Here is a 20,312-nt window from a genome sequence, read left to right as displayed (position 1 = left end):
TTAGTTTTTGGGTACTTGCCAGGTTCTTGTGGCCTGGATTGGCCACTGTTGGAAACAGGATGCTGGGCTTGATGGACCCTTGGTCTGACCCAGTATGGCATTTTCTTATGTTCTTATGTTCTTATGTAAGAGACTACTCCTCCAGCTCTGAATTTGGGAGCCTTTTGGATATTTCAGGTGGTGAGAAGGAGGATTTACTCAAATAATAAGAAAAAGGAAGGGGGTGAGATCAGCCCCGCTTAACCTGATAATTTTTTAAGAGATTTGGTGAGAGAGGAACTGGAGGTGGGGAAATCGGCTGTGTCTCAGCTGTTTGTTTTGTTTTTTGTTATTTCTTTTCCATATTTAGCAAGCTGGTGAGCGACACAGTTACCCAGATAACTTTACCTGGATAATTTTAGCTGAGTATATTCAGCAGGAAATCTAACCAGTTAAGTCCTGTTGAATAGATTGGCTAAAGTTTCATGTTTAACATTATCCAAGTAACTTGCCATTCACCAGCCTATTAATATTTCCCATAAATGTTGCATAATGATAAGATCTTTGTTTAGTATATGTGAACCAGATCAGAAAAATGCAATATGATGTCATCAGCTAGTCAGTTTTTCCATTCATTTCTTGAAAAAGAAAAAGCAGTTTATTTTGTGAATCTGCCATTCTAGTTTCATGATCTTTCTATTGACTCATGAGTAAAATAGGCACTTTTAATAGGAAATTTACTGTTATCTACCTCGTTATGTATTAATAGTTGCAATATGTTAGGAATCGGAACTCTGAACCTTATCTTCTTAGGTTCAGAACCTTCTGCCAGTTACTTTATATTTCTATGCCTCTCTATACGTTCACACGGCCCATACCTTATTTCCCTGTTTAATGTATTTCCCTGTTTAATGTATTTTCCAAGCTACTGTTATAATGTAAACCGATGTGATGTACACACTAACACCGGTATATAAAAAACTTTAAATAAATAAATAAAACTTTAAATAAAATAAATTTAAGTTGGTTCCCCATTTACATGTGGGCTCAGTGAAGTTTTAGAATTGCACATGCCTCAAAACGTCAGCTCATTTGAGCTAGCTGGCATATTATCACTGGTATACATACAGCAACTATGAAAGAAGGAATTAAATGATAATTGTAAATTCAGTCTTTCTTACCCAGACTAAAATCATGCTGCCAAGAAGAGTCATGCTACATCTAAATTAATTTGGCATAGTTAGCATTAGTATAAAAGTACAGGAGAGGGATTTTTTTCCCGTTGATAGCAGGGCTCAGGAGGCAGAGCTTTCACAGTAGAATTCAGAGTTTTGCTCTGTGAGGCTGCGCGTGCCTTCCCACACAGAAATAACATATTCTCCTCAGTCTGTTTTTTCTGCGCGCGGGATTACACGCGGAGCTTTGTTCTCCTCAGCAAGGAAAACAAAATGTCCAAGAAATTAGATCCTAGGCCGTCAGGCTTCAAGCCCTGCTCATGTGGTAAGATCACCGATGGACATGATCGATGCTATCGGTGTTTAGGACCCGAACATGAGCAGGCCACCTGTCCACACTGTGGCCGGATGTCACCAAGAGCTCAGTGGCAGCGATCAGAAGATTTCTCAACTAAAACTGGCAGCGAGGGTTCTTACGCCCCCTCCATCGGAGACCCATTCCTCCCCGGAGCCCGACTAAGGACAAGGCCCCGAAGGTAAGAAGGGCAGCGTCCGTTGAGCCTCAGACCTCCAGGATTGGAAGCCATCATGAGAGCAAGGAGGCAAGGAGGGCTTGGCATTTACAGGCCTCAAAAAGGCCTAGTCACCGAGAGAGAGTTGTCCATGCCTCGATCGAGTGGGGGAACTTCAATGCAGGTCACACAGAAATTCCCCCGCCAGTATAGACTCAGCCAATGACACATCCCGCTTCGAAACTACAAGTGTGGTCAAAGCTGGCGAAAAAAGCGTCAACATCGAAGCAGAGAGTGTCGGGATCGACGCATGGAACGTCCACATCGACGCATGGAGCGTCGAGATCAAGACATGGGGAGAAAATTTCAACGCATGTGCAGTCATCATCTATGCCAAATGCACAGGAATCACAAATTATGGGCCTGCAGAAGAAAAAACCGTGTCAACCCTCATGGGAAGAAACCAAATCGACTCAAAAGTCAACTACGACTAAAAAACATCAAAAGTCGCAGGAAGGTTCCTGCCGAGATCAAAAGAAAATACCCAGCCCACGTATTTCAGAACACTCTCCATCACCACTTGGGGGTCAAATGCCAAGTTTTCCCCCACACTCAGAGGAAGAATACATACAAGTTACTTCACATTCTTCTTCGGCATCCTCATCATCATCTTTACACCTTTTTACAGATCTCTCATCTAGTTCCAGACATAGAGAATTAGACAAGGGACTACAGGAGCCATTGCAAAAGAAGAGGAGTGTAACTCAAAATTTACAACCACCAAAACACCACTCTGGGGCTCCGGATGCTGCTATCCTACAAGCAGCATTGCCACCTCTGAGTTCAAAAAGAAATCGTAAACCTCAGATGCCGCCTCAGACGCAGCAAGCTTTTACCCAGCTATCATCAGCTCTCTCTGGCTTCTTTGAAGCCATGCAATCCACTTTTACGTTGCATCCCTCCCCAATGGGAAGTGATCACGACTCGCAACACCTTACAACGCCCTCCTCCCCAGAAGATAAAGAAGTAAGATCACCAAGAGATCCATCACCTCAACCTACCGAACATCTGCCTCTTCCACGAGATCCTCTGTTCATTGTTGACCCGGACTCCCCTCACACGTCACCAGCTACGTCCACCGGATATCCATCTGACCCTCCAGAGGATCCTCCTGAGCCATACTCTCCACCGGATGATTTGTCATACCCAAAATTCCTAGAGAAGATGGGTTCTGCCCTGCACTTTGAAGTTCAAAAAATTCCCGATCGAAGGGCAGAGACATTGGGATTGCTAAAGATATTCGACGTCCCAGCTGAGCTGACCTCTTTGCCATCTCACAAGGTCTTAGATTCAGTGCTGGAGAAGTCGTTGGAAATGCCATTCACGATTCCCCCGGTCTCCAGGAAAACTGACTTAAAGTTCAGAATTAGACAATATCCATTCTATTCTATACCGCAATTGCTTCATTCATTGCTGGTGGTAGAATCAGCCATGCAATGGGCGAAAAAATCCAGGTTGCATGCTTCAGTGCCACCGGGTAAAGAACAGAAATTACTGGACAAATTTGCAAGGAAATCATTCCAGGGAGCAATGCTATCCGCCCGCATTCAACAACATCAATTCTATATAGTTCAATATTTATATGAATGTGTACAAAACATAAAAATCATGCTTCCTGAGGCTGAACATCATACCAGTGATATCACTCAACTGGTTCAAGATATAGAAGAGGGCCTCCGGCACCTCCTTCGCACTATATATGAGACGTTCGAATCCTCGTCAAGAATCTCAGAATCTGCCATAGCGGTGGGAAGAATGGCGTGGCTCCACTGCAGTGCTATATGCGAAGACATACATAGCAAACTAAGAAAACCTACCTTGCAAAGCTGACAACCTATTTGGGGATAGGTTTCATGAGACGGTAACCAGCTTAAAAGAACAAGCAGTGGCAGTGCAATCCTTGATACAACCATCTATGTATCCTCCACAACGAACATATTTTACCCCAATTTGTAAGCAACCATACCAACGCAGGCCGTTCCGGCACTACCCACCATTTCAGCTGCCAGCCTACAGTCCGCCACAAAGCAGTCAACAACAGCAGCTGCAGCAAAAAAGAGGTCGCCCGAGGGGTCAACGCCCACAGAGCCAACAAACCACTTCTTCCACCAAAACACCATCATCTTTTTAAATGTGCAGCCACCACCACTACACCTACACCCACCGGGCAGAATATCATCCCGCCTAGCAGAATGGAAATCAATAACAAGCAATCAATGGGTTCTAGAAATGGTAGAAAAGGGATACCAGCTCCAGTTTTCAACAAAGCTTTGGTTACCCCATTGACCAGCCAGGATAACAAGACACCAGCAACCCCAGCTAACGAAGGAAATCATATCCCTTCAACAACAACGGGCAACTTAGTTCCACCACATGCCTGAAACAAGGGATTCTATTCATCATATTTCCTAATTCCCAAGAAAACAGGAGGTCACAGACCAATTCTGGATCTCCGAGAGCTGAACAAACACCTACTCAAAGAAAAATTCAAGATGGTGTCATTAAAGAATATCCTATCACTTCTTCAGCCCAACGACTGGATGTGTTCCATAGATCTGAAGGATGCATATACCCACATACCCCTCTTCGTGGCGCTACCTGTCTTTTCAATTTCAGGACAAGCATTATCAATACAAGGTCCTACTGTGTGGACTTTCGGCGGCCCCCAGGGTTTTCACGAAATGCATGGCAGTGGTGGTGGCACATGTACGACAAGCAGGCATCCGCATATTTCCATACCTGGATGATTGGCTTCTTGTAGCATCCAAGCCCGAGACACGTCTCTATCAACTACAACAGACGATTCAGTGTTTAGACCACTTGGGCATAGAGGTCAATTATCCGAAATCCATTCTAGCTCCAACACAGATTCTTCAATTCATAGGAGCTCATTTGGATACCATGAAAACCAGGACTTTCTTGCCACAAGACAGAGCTTTGGAAATGTGACGTCTGTTGCGCTCCCTCCAATTAACACCACATCTCACAGCATGTCAAGTTCTCGCAGTCCTAGGGCACATGGCAGCGGCCATCTACACAGAACCCAACACCAGATTACACATGCGCCGGCTACAATGGGGGTTGAAGAGACAGTGGAAACAACACTCACAACCTCTAATAAGCAAAGTTGCCGTGACCCTAGAAATGAAAAAAGATATAGATTGGTGGCTCAAGAAGAGAACACTGACCAAAGGAGCTTTGTTCAATCCACCTCAACACAATACAGTCTTGACCACCAACGCCTCTCGCAAGGGCTGGGGGTACACCTGGACCATCCACAAACACAGGGACTTTGGTCCACCCAGGAACAGAATTTTCAAATCAATCTGTTGGAGCTAAGGGCAATCAGAAATGCGATACGAACATTCCTTCCTCAACTTCAAGGTCGTCGAGTCATGATATATATGGACAATCAAGTGGCGATGTTTTATATAAACAAGCAAAGTGGGTCTAGTTCTTGGACCCTATGCAAGGAAACGATAACAAATTCTGGAACACGTGCATAGTCACTGCATACAAGTACAAGCAACCTATATGCCAGGAGCGATCAATTCTCGAGCGGACAGGCTGAGTCGCATCTTCTACCCTTACGAATGGACGTTGAACCAACAAGTAACATTAGACATATTCGTCAGGTGGGGAATGCCAATAATGGACCTGTTTGCCACAGAAAACAAGGCAAAAGTTCCACGTTTCTGCTCCGTATGGATCAGCCATCGGAGAGTTGCACAGAACGCATTCCTGGTTCTGTGGATGGAACCACTTGTGTATGCATTCCCTCCAATACCTCTCATCACAAAAACTATTAAAAAATGCATACGAGATGCAGCACAGCTGATTCTGATAGCACCAGCTTGGCCCAGACAGCTATTGTACACCTACCTTCTCCATCTCTCGATAAAGGAACCAGTCACACTGCCGAATTAAATAGACCTTTATCGCAAGAAGGCAGAACTCTTCTTCACCCGATGCACTCATTCCTTCACTTAACAGCGTAGAGATTGAGTGGCTCCTCCAAACAGAACAGGGACAGGACATACTTATACAGTCTAGAAACCTTCCAAAAGACAAATTACAGTTTTAAGTGGAAAAGAAATTACAGTTTTAAGTGGAAAAGATACTCCACCTGGTGCACATCCAAAGGCCTACACCCCCTAGATTGCACACCAGAACTCTTGCGAGATTACCTATATACCTTATATACAGCACGTCTGGCAACGTCATCAATCAGGGTGCACCTTAGCGCTATTGCAGCATATCATAGGCCACACGGAGGTCAACCTATATCCGTCCACCCAATGGTATCTTGATTTCTCAGAGGCCTAACTCACTTGCGTCCTCCGATTTCTAAACCACCAGTACCATGGAATCTCAACCTCATATTGGAACAATTCATGCTACCTCCATTGGAATCTATAGAATCAGCTCACATAAAATACCTTACATGGAAGGTAGTCTTCCTGATAGCAGTAACCTCAGCACGCAGAGTCAGCGAACTTCAAGCTTTGGTACATTATAGTCCTTACCTACAATTTTACCATCACAAAGCGGTACTTCGAACTCATCCGTCGTTCCTGCCGAAGGTAGTGTCACAATTCCATTTAAATCAGTCTTTAGAACTACCAACATTCTTTCCTAAACCTCATCAGAATGACCAAGAAAAGTTATTACACACATTGGACTGTAAAAGAGCATTAGCCTACTACAAATCCAGAACGCAATCAGACTCACGATCATCACAGTTGTTCGTCTCATTCAACCCAAATTCGCCGGGTCTTCCGGTGGCTAAAAGGACCATATCTAGTTGGATTGCACAATGCATTCATTTCTGCTACCAGAAGCAAGAATTATCCCTCTCGTCTCATCTGAACGCACATCAAGTGTGAGCTGTAGCAACCTCCATGGCACACCTCCATCACGTGCAACCTATAGACATATGCAAGGCGGCAACATGGTCATCCTTGCATACTTTTACTTCCCATTACTGCTTAGATCAACAAACAGTTGACGATGCCAAACTAGGACAATCAGTACTACATTCTGTAATATCATAGTTACATACTTGACTATCCACAATGTTTGATCACGCAAAAAAAAAAAAAAAAGAAATAGATACATATAGTTAGCGTGATCGGGAGCTTAGGACTCCCATGAAAGCATGGCTAATTCATCCTGCTATCTACGGAAACACCGTTTGCGGTAAGCAAACTTGCTTTTCTCTGCTAGTGGGTAATTGGGAAGAAGTTATTGCTCTAAATTGTTTATGAGATATCATGAATATTTGTAATATGTTCTCTCCTGACAAATAGGTGCAACAGAGCCATATAAATAGGTCACATGGCTGTCTCATGCTGGTATTGGAGGACTATTTATAAATAAATAAATATATATATATATTTTTTTTTTTAATTATATAAAAAAGTGTGTGTATGTGTATATATCTATATCATGAGAGATTCAGACACGTTTGTCAGCACTGAGCGTTTTACTAAGACTGAAAACTCTAATGAGACATTAGATTATTTGAGTTTCTATACTTCTGTTTAATACAACAGATGTGTTTTATGTTTGTGGCAAACTCCATATGTACTTTGATGTAGTTTTTCTTCAGTAATGGCTTCTTCCTCTTCATCCAAGCAAGCCAGTCCACACTAGTAGGTTGTGCACTCCAACAAGCAGATGGAGACAGAGAACAAAGATGCGCTGAATTCACCCTCATAGAGCTCTGCTCAGGCACCAGCCAGCCAGTTTTTCTCAGTCTCCAGCAGGTGGTGGACATGCATCTGTGCTTGTGGATTCTGACCTGCGTATATTGAACTGGCCAGTTTGACCTCCTGTAATGAAAGCAGTAATTCCCTCCCTCAGTTGAGTGTCCAAGAACCAATCTCGGGAGACAAAATAAAAAAAGGACAGGAGTGAGGTGAAAGCTACAGCCCTACCCTCCTCTGGTCAGCAGAATAGATCTGGTAATGTAAGGAGGCCTTGGGCTCAGCCTTGCTGCATAGTCCTCTTCTCTTTCTGGTCCTGCTTTCTTCCCTCTATTCTTTCCCTGCCTTTCTTTCTTATTATGCCGGTTTTGTTCGTGGAAAGTTTATTGATAAAAAAAAAAAATGCACATGTCGAGCAGTACTGGGAGCGGGTGCCGGCGCGATCTTCTGCATGCCGGGCAGCAGATAGCTGTGATCGCAGCTGCGCAATTTAGGAGGGCTGTGCGGCTTATTTTAGAACCTGCAAAGTTTCAGCGGCAAAGCCATATGTGGCAGGCACCATTTTATTTTATTTATTTATTTATTTATTTATTTATTTATTTATTTAGATGTTTGTTCCACTTTTTGCGTTTTGCCAGCTTTTAGAGGAAGAGAGAGAGTATGACATGGCATCGGGGGAGCAGCGTGGGAAGAAGCTTTGCAGCTGCTCACCATGCCATATGAGGGTTCTTAGTCCCAGGAGGTCCCTCAGTGTGTGTCAAAAGTATGGGGAGGCCCAGTGGGATGACACTACAGGGGAGTTTGTTCTTGCAGGGACCTCAGAGGCCCCTGCTTTAAAGGCAGGGGTTGTGGCAGCAACTCCTACCAAAGTGGTTGAGGAGCCTTACCTGCACCTTCTTCTGCCAATCCCCTTAGGAGTGGGCTCTGAGAGGGTTTTGCCTACCCCGGGAATGTGGTTCCTTCTGTCCCTTCATGGGTTAAATTTTTTAAGGGTCTCCATGCCTTCTGTCAGGGGCAAGGAGGTTCTGGGAAGAGGCTAAGGATCGCCCACTTCAGAAGTCTCCCTCCTTAGGACCTAGAAAGCATTCTAGAGAGTCCTTGCCTCGTTCTAGGAGGAAGAAGAGAAGGAGGCAGATGGAGGGAGAAGAAGGTGAGGTCAGGGATCCTTCAGAAGACTCAGATGGGGAGTCATAATCCTTGGGGGGGGGGATCCTGACAATCCATTATTGGAAGAGGGAGAGATTCCCCCAGATGCTGAGCCTCATAGAACTATGCTGCGGCTTTTTCACAGGGATGAGATGTCCGATTTCATTTTACAGATCTTGAAAGCCTTTGAGTATGAGGAGATCTTGCCGGCAGCGACCAAAGATCTGAAGCGGAACCCTGTAATGATCAGCTTGCGCAAGACATCCTGGTTTTTCCTCTGCACGAGGCCATCCAGGAGCTGATAGATTTGGAATGGAGCACACCTGAGGTTAATTTTAAAGGAGGTCTCTCCTTAGCAGGATTGTATCCTATAGACCCTAAAGCAAGAGAGCAACTCTAGTTTCCTTACATGGATGCATTAGTCTGTGTTGTAACAAAGAGGACCACCATTCCGGTGGAAGGAGGTATGGCTTTAAAAGATGCCCAAGGTAGGAAGATTGAGGCTATTTTGAAGCAAGCCTTTGAAGGAATGGCCATGAATCTCCAAATCTCAGCTTACTGTTGTATGGTGGCCAGGCCCAGGTTACAGTTAGCCCAGGAGACCCAGGAAGCTATGGGAGAGAATGGCCCACACCTGGAGCCAGGAGCTGCCTTCCTGGCATGCACATCAGCACAAGGGGTGGCTTCGGTGATTGCAGCCTGAAGGCTCTTGTGGCTACAGAACTGGTCTGCTGATACTATTTCAAAATCGAACCTTACATAGTTATCTTTTATGGGGCACTTAAGGTGAGGCTTTGCCCCACTTGCCTCACCTTAATCTCGGCTGCTCCCGGTTACCTGGGCAAGATGGCTACCGCAGCGTCTTCAAGCCAAGCTCTCTGGCGTCCCCAGAATGTCTATGGTGCAGCTTTCCACCATTGCTCCTCCCAGGTATCTACTAGGGTGCGCTCGCGCGCGCAACCCACGTCTTTATACAACCCTTGGCGCGAACCTTGAGGGCATTCCCTCTTGCTGACGTCACGCCATCCGGGTATATCAGCCTCATTGATTTGCTAGCTCCCCGAGTTAGCAAGGACTCAAATCCATTCCTGTCTATGCTACTCTGCCGCTTCCGTGCTGCCGCTGGAAGCTTTCTCTCAGCCCTTTGGGGAATCAACTAACTTGGGTACCTGCTCCTCGGGGGCCCTCTGCTTTATTTCAGGTGCCTTTCAGGGAACAGGTACTCGCTCCTCGAGGGCCTGCTCTCCCTGCCTCTGTGCCTGTACCTTCATCTACTATCTGGTGGAATCGCATACCAACAGCTATTCTAAGTACTCTAACCTCTCAGTCTGTCTCACCCACAGTATCTCCTCGCTGGGATATCTGCTGCGGAACCTCCTGACTTCATCGGGGAGAGAAGGGCTCCCTCTGCCGAGGTCCCTGGGACTGCTACTACAGACTACCTCACTACTGCCACCTGGTGGCTACCATCTAGCTGTTTAATAAAAGAACATTTTCCTGTGTTTTGTGTAGCACGAGTCTAGCCCAATGCTGTGGCTCCTCACGGGACTCCTCCCCGTGGGCGTTGTCACTTTCACAGCACCCAAGGATCCACCAAAATACACATAACCACAACAACTTGTTGTTTGGGAAGGAGTTGGAGAAGATGGCAGATCGATGGGGAGAGTCGAAATTTCCTCTGTTTCTGGAGGATAAGAAATTGACTCCCTGGTTTTTTCAAGACAGGGGGGCGATTTCGGAGCTCTCGACTTTTTCACTTCTCCAGAGGTTCGAGTACTCAGAGGTCTTGGACATTTGGGAAATCTCAGTCCTTTTAGCCAAGAAAGTCAGGCAAAGACAGCGCCTCTGGCTCCAGAACCCTGCGTTCCTCCCAATGAAGTTTTGGGGGTCCATCCTCCAGTGCTGGAGATAGAGGGTCGCCTGTTTCAATTTTATCGGAGGTGGACCCACATCACTTCCGACCAGTGAGTTTTGGAAAGGATGCGCGATGGATATTCTTTGAAACTTATCTGTCCTCTTTGAGACGCTTTTATGGTTTCCCCCTGCAACTCCGAAGAAAAGAAGTCAGTAGTCCAGGGCATGCTGCAATGGTTGCTCACCCTAAAGGCAGTGGTTCCAGTTCCAAAAGATCAGGAGGTCACAGGGTGCTATTCCATTTACTATGTGGTTCCCAAGAAAGAGGGTTCTTTTCGACCTATTCTGGATCTCATGAGTCGATCAGGCCTTCCGGGTTACCCATTTTCGGATGGAAATGTTAAGATCAGTGATCATGGCGATGAAGAAGGGAGAATTTCTCACTTCTATGGACCTGTCGGAAGCTTACCTTCATATTCCAATTTGCAAGCAGCATCAGCGATATCTGCACTTTGTAGTGTTAGGTCAGCACTACCAGTTCCAAGCATTGCTCTTCGATTTGGCTATGGCACCCAGGGCTTTTCCAAGGTGATGGAGGGCATTATGGTTCATCTGTTCTTGGACGATTGAATCAGAGCTGAGTCGTTGGAAAAGAGCCGAGTGATGACTACCAGGGGTGGTTCAGTTATTGCCTCACTTAGGGTGGATAGTAAACTTAGCCAAGAGCAACCTACAGCCATCTCAGGTCCTGGAGTATTGGGGCATCTGGTTCGACATGGCACAAGGCAAGGTGTTTCTCCCGGAGTCTCGTATTCAGAAGATTTGGGGTCAGATCCAGACCCTGCACGTGGTGATCGTCCCATTAGCCTGGTCATATCTGCAGATGTTGGGAGATATGGCCATGACGATAGAGGTTATATCTTAGGCACGTGCTCATATGGGTCTTCTGCTGTGGTCTCTCCTTTCTCAATGGAATCCCCAGTCTCAGGAGTACAATGGGATGCTGGCCTTGCCGCTGGAGGGGAGGCGGAAGCTTCTTTGGTGGGTAGTATCTAGAAAAAGGTATGGATTTGGAGACTCCTGACTGGTTAGTGGTTACCACAGATGCGAGTCTCCAGGGCTGGAGAGCACAGTGTCAGGAGTTGGTGGCGCAAGGGCAGTGGACTCCCAAAGAAGCAACTTGGTCCATCAATCAGCTGAAGGCACGGGCGATTCGACTAGCCTTTCTTCAATTTGTGGACCAGTAGAAGGAAAGGCGGTGAAAGTTATGTCAGACAATGTGACTGCGGTGGCATACATAAATCACCAAGGATGGACTCGAAGTCTACATGTCTCTCTAGAAATGGATGTCCTTCTGCCATGGGCGGAACTTCATTTACAAGCACTGTCAGCCTCCCATATATCAAGAGTAGACAATGTGCAGGTGGATTATCTCAGTCATCATGAGTTGGATCTGGGAGAATGGGAACTGTCTCCTGAAGTGTTTTGTCTTATTATGGATCGCTGGGGATGTCCTTACCTGGATCTAATAGCGACTCACAAGAATGCGAAAGTAGAGAGATTATAGTCAGGCAAGGGATGTTCAAGCTCTTGGAGTGGATGTCTTAGTCCAGGCATGTCCACAAGATAAGAAATCCTATGGGGCCAAAATGTGCGCCCCTAGCGCCTCCTTGGTAGCCGGCACCCAAGAGAGGTGATTGTCAGCGGGTTAGGAAAACGGACCGTCAATTTTACAAGCATCCGTTTTCCTAACCTGTACACAGCTACACGTTAGGAAAATGGATACTCGTTAATTGAGCATCTCTTTTCCTAACCTGACCGTTGACACACCTTTTTTTTTTAACATTCTGGTCCTTTTCGTTCCACTGACTTAATATCGCCATGATATTAAGTTTGAGGAAGTACAGAAAAGCAGTATTTTCTGCATTTCTGTACACTTCTTGGGCTGCTCAGAAATTAACGCATGCTCTCGGCAGGTGATAATATAAATGTGTGCATTGGGCGCACATTTTGTTTTTTGAATGGGGGGAGAATAGCTAATAGCCTCATCAACATACATTTGCATGTGATGAGCACCAGTAGCTTTGTGTGGGAGTTGGATGCGCGTTTTAGATGCGGTAATCCCACTATAGAATAAGAATTTGTGGACACACATCCAAAACCCGCATCCAACCACTGGTTAAACAGTCCGCTCAGCCCCTATGTGTTTCCACAGAAGATAGCACGACATTCGGGTGTGGTGCTTCTGTTGGCACCGAATTGGCCGCACAGATGTGGATCTGCAACATCTTCTGATGGAGGACCCTTGGCAACTCTCTCTTCTCGTGGGGTTGTTGTGGCAGGGACCAATTTTTCATGATAATTCAAGTCAGATTTGTCTTACAGTTTGGTTTTTGAGAGGTCTAGGTTCTTAAAGCAAGGTTACTCAGGAGCAGTAGTGTAAATGCTTTTGAGTGCATGCAAGTTTTCCACCTCCTTAGCATATATTCACCTTTGGTGAGTGTTTGAGCATTGGTATCAGAATCATGCTTCTTTGACCGCTTCAGCGCCTGTTCCCTTAATCTTGGAATTTTTACAAGAAGGTCTGAGTAAGGGATTAGCCTTGTACATATTGAAAGTGCAGGTGGCTGCTATAGCTTGTTATCGGGGGCTGCATGCAGGAGAGACCATTTTCTTCTCACCCAGACGTATCTAGGTTTTTGAGAGAGAATAAAACACCATAGACCTCCCTTGCGTTTCCCATTACCCTTGTGGGATTTGAATCTGGTTCTCTCCTTTCTGGTGAGTCCAACCTTTCGTCCTCTCTGGGATATTTCCTTGCGGTTACTGATGCTGAAGATGGTGTTTTTGGTCACTGTTTGTTCTGCAAGGTGGATTTTGGAATTGTAAGCCTTGTCATGCAGAGATACTTTTTTGATTATCACTGCAGATAAGGTGCAGATTCGGACGGTACCTGCTTTTCTTCTGAAGATGGTATTGGAGTTTCACTTAAATCAGTTGGTTATGTTACTATCCTTGGATAAGAATATGGATGGTCAGGAATACAGGATATTGTAGCCATTGGACATGCAGCATCACTTATTGTGTTATCTGGAGATTATGAACTAGTTTTGGATAGGCTTTTGTTCTTCACCAGGGGATGAAGAAAGGGGAGGCAGCTTCTCGGGGCACAGTGGCTTGTTGGATTAAGGAAGTAGTGTCAACTAGGGATGTGAATCGTTTTTTGACGATTTAAAACAGTCGTCAGATATATTTTAAATCGTCAAAAGTCGTTAAGAGTCGCGATACAATAGAAATTTCCCCGATTTATCGTGAAAAATCGGGGGAGGGGGAGGGCGGGGAAAACCGGCACACCAAAAAAAACCCTAAACCCACCCCGACCCTATAAAACGAATCCCTTACCTTCCCCCACCCTCCCGAACCCCCCCAAAGCTTTTTACGAGTACCTGGTGGTCCAGTGGGGGCGGGGGGACCGATCTCCCGCTCTCGGTCCATCGGCGCCATTTTGGCTGCCACTCAAAAATGGCGCCGATGGCCCGATAAAAAAAAAAAACCCCACCCGACCTTTTAAAAACGACCCCTTAGCTTCCCCCACCCTCCCGATCCCCCCAAAACATTTTAAAATTACCTGGTGGTCTAGTGGTGGTCCCGGGAGCGATCTCCCGTTCTCAGGCCGTCGGCTGCCACTCATAAAGATGGCGCCGATGGCCCTTTGCCCTTACCATATGACAGGGTATCCGTGCCATTGGCCGGCCCCTGTCACATGTTAGGAGCACTGGCTGGCCGGCGCCATCTTTAAAGATGGCCGCCATTGTATTTAAAGATGGCCGCCGCCGGTCCTTTTTCACACTTTGGATTGCAGAAGAATGTTATTGTTGCATTTGAAAAGAACAAAGCCTTACAGGAGATCATCTCTATTATTTATCTCTTTCAACCCACTAAAACCAAGAGTTTCAGTTATGAAACAAACTTTATCTCATTGCATTTCTTACTGTTAATGTAAAGTCTGGTCAGGAACGTCAAAATAAAGTAAAAGCAAATCAAGTCAGAGCTACCGCAGCTTCTGTGACTCCATAGAAAAAATTTCCAAACTGCCACCTGGTCTTCCATCACTGCTCATTACTGCCTAGAAAAAGTTTGATGTCAAGATAGCAATTTTGGCCAAGTAATTCTTAAAAGTTTATTTACAACTAATTCATTTAACTCTCCCTCCTCCTTTCTCAGAATATGAGTTGCATGTCCTACAGCTAATATACAATTCTAACATACATGCAACCCACAGCTTGGGAGGCCCCCACTTCTATGGCTGATTATTTATTTATTTTATTTATTTTTAGCTTTTATATACCGATGATTATGTCCTGTTTGTCCACGGAGAAAGCAAAGTTGCCTTCCTTTTGACAGCAGGACAGATTAGCCTCAGTCCCACCCTCCTTCCTATAGAGTTGAATGTTATCTTGTGATAAATACTGAGGTGCTATGCGGCAGCGGTTGCATGGCAACCACTGAATACACCATCTTTCTAAGCTCAAACAGCTTTTTCTGTCTCTGTGCCATTGGATGATATCACTCCACTTAAGAACATAAGAAGTTGCCATATTAGGTCAGACCAGAAGTCTATCAAGCCCAGCATCCTGTTTCCAACAGTGGCCAATCCAGGATACAGGAACCTGACAAGTACCCAAACATTAAATTGATCCTATGCTACTAATGCTGGTAATAATAATTAGTGGCTATTCCTTAAGTCAACTTGACTAAAATCAATTTATGAACTTCCCTAGGAACTTGTCCAAACCTTTTTTAAACCCAGCTAAGCTAACTGCCTTAATCACATCCTCTGCCAATGAATTCCAGAACTTAATTTTGCGTTGACTGAAAAAGAATTTTCTCCAATTTGCTTTAAATGTGCTATTTGTTAATTTCATGGAGTGCCTCCTAGTTCTTCTATTATCTGAAAGGGCCCTTTTTAAATATCTAGATTAATTTGAGCTGCCTTCCAGTCTTCAGGTACAATGGACAATTTTAATGATAGGTTACAAATTATAATAGATCTAAAATTTCATTTTCGAGTTCTTTCAGAATCCTGGGGTGTATAACATCTGGTCTGGGCGATTTGCTACTTTTCAGTTTGTCAGTCTGGCCTCCTACATCTTCCAGGTTCACCGTGATTTGGTTCAGTTAATATGAATCATCACCCTTGAAAACCATCTCTGGAATGGGTATATCCCCAACATCTTCATTTGTAAACACCGAAGCAAAGAATTAATTTAGTCTTTCCGCGATGATCTTATCTTCCCTAAGTGCCCCTAATCTCATAAGTCCAATCGACTCTCTTGCAGGCTTCCTGCTTCAGATGTATTTTTAAAAGTTTTTATTAAGACTTTTTGTCTCTGAGGCCAGCTTCTTTTCAAATTCTCTCTGAGCCTGTCATCAATATTTTACATTTAACTTGTCAATGATTATGCTTTTTCCTATTTTCTTCAGATGGATCCTTCCAGTTTTTGAAGGAAGGTTTTTTGGCTAAAATAGCCTCTTTTACTTTGCCTTTTAACCAAGTTGGCACTCATTTGGCCTTCCTTCCTTGTGTGGCTGATTTGTCCTATTGTCTATGGAGAACACCTTTTACAGATAAGCAACTTTGCTTTCCCTTCATTGTGAGACAGGCCTCATGTATGCACATCCTGCATTGGTAGAAATGAATAAACAGAGATCCATGATTCTAGATTTGGACTGTCTATCCTCTAAGGCCTGTTTGTGGAGTAGAGCCCACCCCTTCTTCCTGAGCCCATTTCTATTGTGTTTTGGGTTGTCTTCCTTATTCAGTGTTATTTATTATATTTTGTAATATTAAAAATGGTTTAATAGACAAAAAAAATCGGTAACATACAAAACATGTTTTCACCTAATAATGATTGTTCATGTGTTTCCCCCTTTTTAGTGGGAAATAACTTTTAGCTAAGAAGTTCCAGCTTTGTGACTTCATTGTACCAGCTGGTTATCAGAAAAAGTGAAATTCATTATCTGTAAAAGTGTTTTCTGATGAGAGCCACACACCCAACCTGCATTCTTTTGTAGAGTTGTTCTTTACTATCCTTTTGATTTAGCAGCTTAGCTGAATGTTATACTGAGGAGTTGTGGGTCCAGCAACACTCGGAAAACCATGTGTATGCCGGCAAGTCCTCTGTGCCAACATGAGGCAGTTACATGACCCTTCTGTTTGATTTGATGCACTGTTGTATTTGCTTACCTGTAATAGGTGTTCTTAATTTTGCCTTATTTTCTCAGGGTAAATGATAAGGATTAAATCATTAGAAGCTTTTTTTTTTTTTTTTTTTAAATTACAGATAAGAAAAAATACATTCCAGGATTTGTTGAAAACATCAAAATGAATCTCTGCTATTTTATTGTCTCATGTTATAGCAGTTAAACTAATTAACATTTCTTTTGATCTTATAACTAGAATTTTACAGTCAGTTTTTATGTCTTTTTTTCATTTTAGGCACTAAAACACTTCCTAAGATGTCCAAGCACAGAAGATAACTTAGCAATAGAAATGGCAATCGAAACAGTAAGAAATATAAGTAATAATAAATCTCACAGATATAAACTTTGTAATCAAAATGTTTTCAGTCTGCTGTTCAAGAACAAACATCTTTTAAGAGTACATTTCTAGAATATCAAATGGAGAGTCTTGAGTTGTAAATTAAGTATGGGTGATATTTGTGTAGTACAGTGGGACACACCTGACAGATGGTTCTCACATGCGTGACACACTGCATGATTGTCACTGGGCTAAATGTAAACACATACTCTGTATCTACAGGAACCGCCCTGACCCCCCCAACAATGGGTGCAGAACAGAATTAGGACATTCCCCGTTCAATTTACCTTACAAAAAAGATATTTCTGGTGTCATCTCAGTAACAGCAACATAAACACTCTCTCCTACCAGGCGCAATAGCCCTCCTTATGAAAAAACAGTAATTTACCATCAATACATATAGCCTTCTCCTTTATTCCTTTAATTGTACTCTGATTTGTCTCCCATATCTCTGCACCCCCTTTTATACCCCTTATACACCCCCTTCCCCTGTCCTTAAACCCTACCTTCCCTTTAGCAACCCTTTTATTTATTTATTTATTTAACAGTTTTATATACCTGGTAACAAAGTTACTAATCACTTCGGTTTACATTACAACAATAGATTGACAGTATTTAGAATAATGTCTTACAATGAACAGGATAAATAGAACTTGGAGAAAATAAAAATAATATATATATTATATATATATTATATTATATTATATATTATATTAATATATATTATACTCCTTTATATACCCCCTTCCCTGTCCTTTAACCCTACCTTTCCCTATAGCAACCCTGCTAGTCTATATATAGCTGCCTTTCTGAACGTATAATTTGTAATGTCATATATAGTGTCTTCTGTATGTACTAGTTAAAGATAATGTATATTATTGTATATAATACTTTTTGGAGTGTATAATTTGCAATGTTACATATTATGTTCTGTTGTTTTCCATCAGGTTCTGTTCCTTTTCTCCTCTTCCTATTTTGCCCTCTCTTCTCTCGCCCCTTCTCTCTTCCTATCTGCTCCCCTCCCCCCACCCTGGTTTTTTTGTATTTTCCTCCTTCAGTTATATTGTAAACCGGCATGATGAACCCACGAATGTCGATATATAAAAGCTAATAAATAAATAAATACATACATGTCCCATTGAGAAAACAACAAATAATATTGATACAAATGTATAAATGCTTCCAGGGAATGCAGACATTTCTACAGGAGCAGTCTTCTGAGTCAACACTGACTTCTAATATAGGTCCGTGTACACAGACTGCTCCTCCACCTGTCTCCACAGTCAAGCACTGTGGCACAGTGCAGTCTGACAAGGCTCAAATGCAGATGGATCAGGATGATACTGATGATGATGGTGGCAGCTTTCCCGGTGAGGAAGGGAAGATTCCCCAGATTTGGAGCCTTTTAGAACTCTTCTCAATTTCTTTCATAGAGATGAGTTGCAGAGCTTGATCTCTCAGACCTTGAATACCCTCGGAGTGGCTGGATCTGACTCCTTGGGGATACAGAAAAAGGATCCCATTTTGGTCACCCTATGCAAGGCTTCTTGTTTTTTTCCCTTCCTGGATGCAATCCAGGAGTTTTGATCTGGAATTTAATGCATCAGAGGTGTCCTTTAAAGGAGGACGTATCCTGGCGGGTTTATATCCCTTGGATCCGCAGGCCAGAGAGCAGTTGCGTATCCCTAAGGTGGATGCCTTTGTGTATTCCGCCACGAAACATACCACTATCCTCGTAGAGGGAGGTGCGACATTGAAAGATGCTCAGGATAGAAGAATTGAGGCTATCCTAAAGCAAGCCTTTGAGGCAGCCACAATGAACTTACAAATAGCTTCTTGTTGCACTTTGCGTCTTTGTCACGATTCTACTAGTGCTGTGTCCAATCTTGGACCTATGATAGAATGGGAGGCCGCCTTCTTAACTGATGTGGGTTGTGACTTGGTTCGCGTAGCTGCCAGGCAGCAGCTGTGGCTGCGCAACTAGTCATCAGATACTATCTCAAAGTCCAGTCTTACCAAGCTGCCCTTCAAGAGCTTGCTTTTGTGTAGCAGTGAATTTAAAAAAATGGCAAATAAATGGGGAGAGACTCTGGTCCCTCATTTGCCAGAGGACAAGAAACCCACGGCTCAGTCTTTTCGAGCGGGTGGCCGCTCTCGAGACTACCAGCATTTTCGGCCTTAAAGGGGAGGTTCTTCCCAGAGGTCCCAACAGTTGAGGTTTATATGATGGACACTGCATCCAAACCTTTTCCAAGGTCATGGTTATGGTAGCATCCTTCATGCATTGAGAGGATATTGTGATTCACCCTTATCTGGATGATTGACTGATTAGGGCAAAATCACCATAAGAGAACAAGGTAGCTGCCAGCAAAGTGGTTTGCTTACTAGAAGAGCTAGGAAGGGGGGATAAACTTTGCAAAGAGCAAGTTATAGCCACAGTCTCTGGTACATCTAGGAGTGTTTTTTGACAGAAAGGAGGACAGAGTACTGTTGACAGTTCAGAGGATTCAGAAGTTGTAAGCACAAGTGCAGGCCTTGAAGGTCTCTAGGAAGCCCACTGTTTGGACCTACCTTTAGGTATTAGGGTCCATGGCTGTGGCCTTAGATCTAGTTCTATGGACAAGGGCTCCCAAGAGGCCTTTACAGAGATCTCTGCTTTTCAGGTGGGATTCTTAATCTCAGAGCTATGAGATCAAGTTTTTGGTTCTAGTTCAGACAAGGGCAAGTTTGAATTCGTGGCTAGTGAATGACAACTTGGAAATGTGAGTAGATCTGGAACCCTCTGCTTCAGTGGTGGTGACAACAAATGCCATCTTTTTAGGTTGGGAAGCACATTGTCAAAGTTGAGTGTCTCAAGGAACCTTAACAGCAAAGGAAGGTAATTGGCCAACCAACCAATTGGAGGCCAAAGCAATTTGATTAGTGTTACTTCAGTTTGCACCATTTCTACAAGATCAAGCAGTCAGAATGTTGTTGGACAATGCCATAGCAGTAAGACATAAGTGTCTGTAGAGATCATACCACTTTTGAAGTGGGCAGAGAAACATCAAAGAATGATATCAGCATCTCACAACAAAGGTAGAGCATGTTTAGACGGACTCTCAGCTACACGTTCTGGACCCCGGAGAGTGGGAACTGTCAGAGAAGGCCTACCACACATTTGGTACAGTGGGCGAAGCTAGCACTGGACTTATGGCAACTTACAAGAATGCAAAGGTGAAAAAGTTCTTCAGCAAGAGAAGAAAAAAAGGGAACATCTGGGCTGGATGCTTTGATT

The 20,312-nt window shown here is 43.9% G+C and overlaps 1 protein-coding gene across 3 annotated transcripts in view; it reads left to right on the top strand.

The window, feature by feature from the left end:
• The window catches only part of WDR19 (WD repeat domain 19), a 410,737-nt gene that overhangs the window by 288,491 nt on the left and 101,934 nt on the right, over positions 1 to 20,312 (top strand). For all 3 annotated transcript variants that reach the window (XM_029589326.1, XM_029589343.1, XM_029589335.1), the window contains exon 28: positions 16,934 to 17,002. In XM_029589326.1, the coding sequence (XP_029445186.1) occupies positions 16,934 to 17,002 (69 nt within the window). The remainder of the gene's footprint in view (positions 1 to 16,933; positions 17,003 to 20,312) is intronic.

This window comes from Rhinatrema bivittatum, chromosome 1 (genome assembly GCF_901001135.1).
Source record: "Rhinatrema bivittatum chromosome 1, aRhiBiv1.1, whole genome shotgun sequence".
NCBI classification, from domain to species: Eukaryota; Metazoa; Chordata; class Amphibia; order Gymnophiona; family Rhinatrematidae; genus Rhinatrema; species Rhinatrema bivittatum.
The sequence above is the reverse complement of the archived record's forward strand: the minus strand, read 5'-3'. Positions and strand labels throughout refer to the sequence as shown.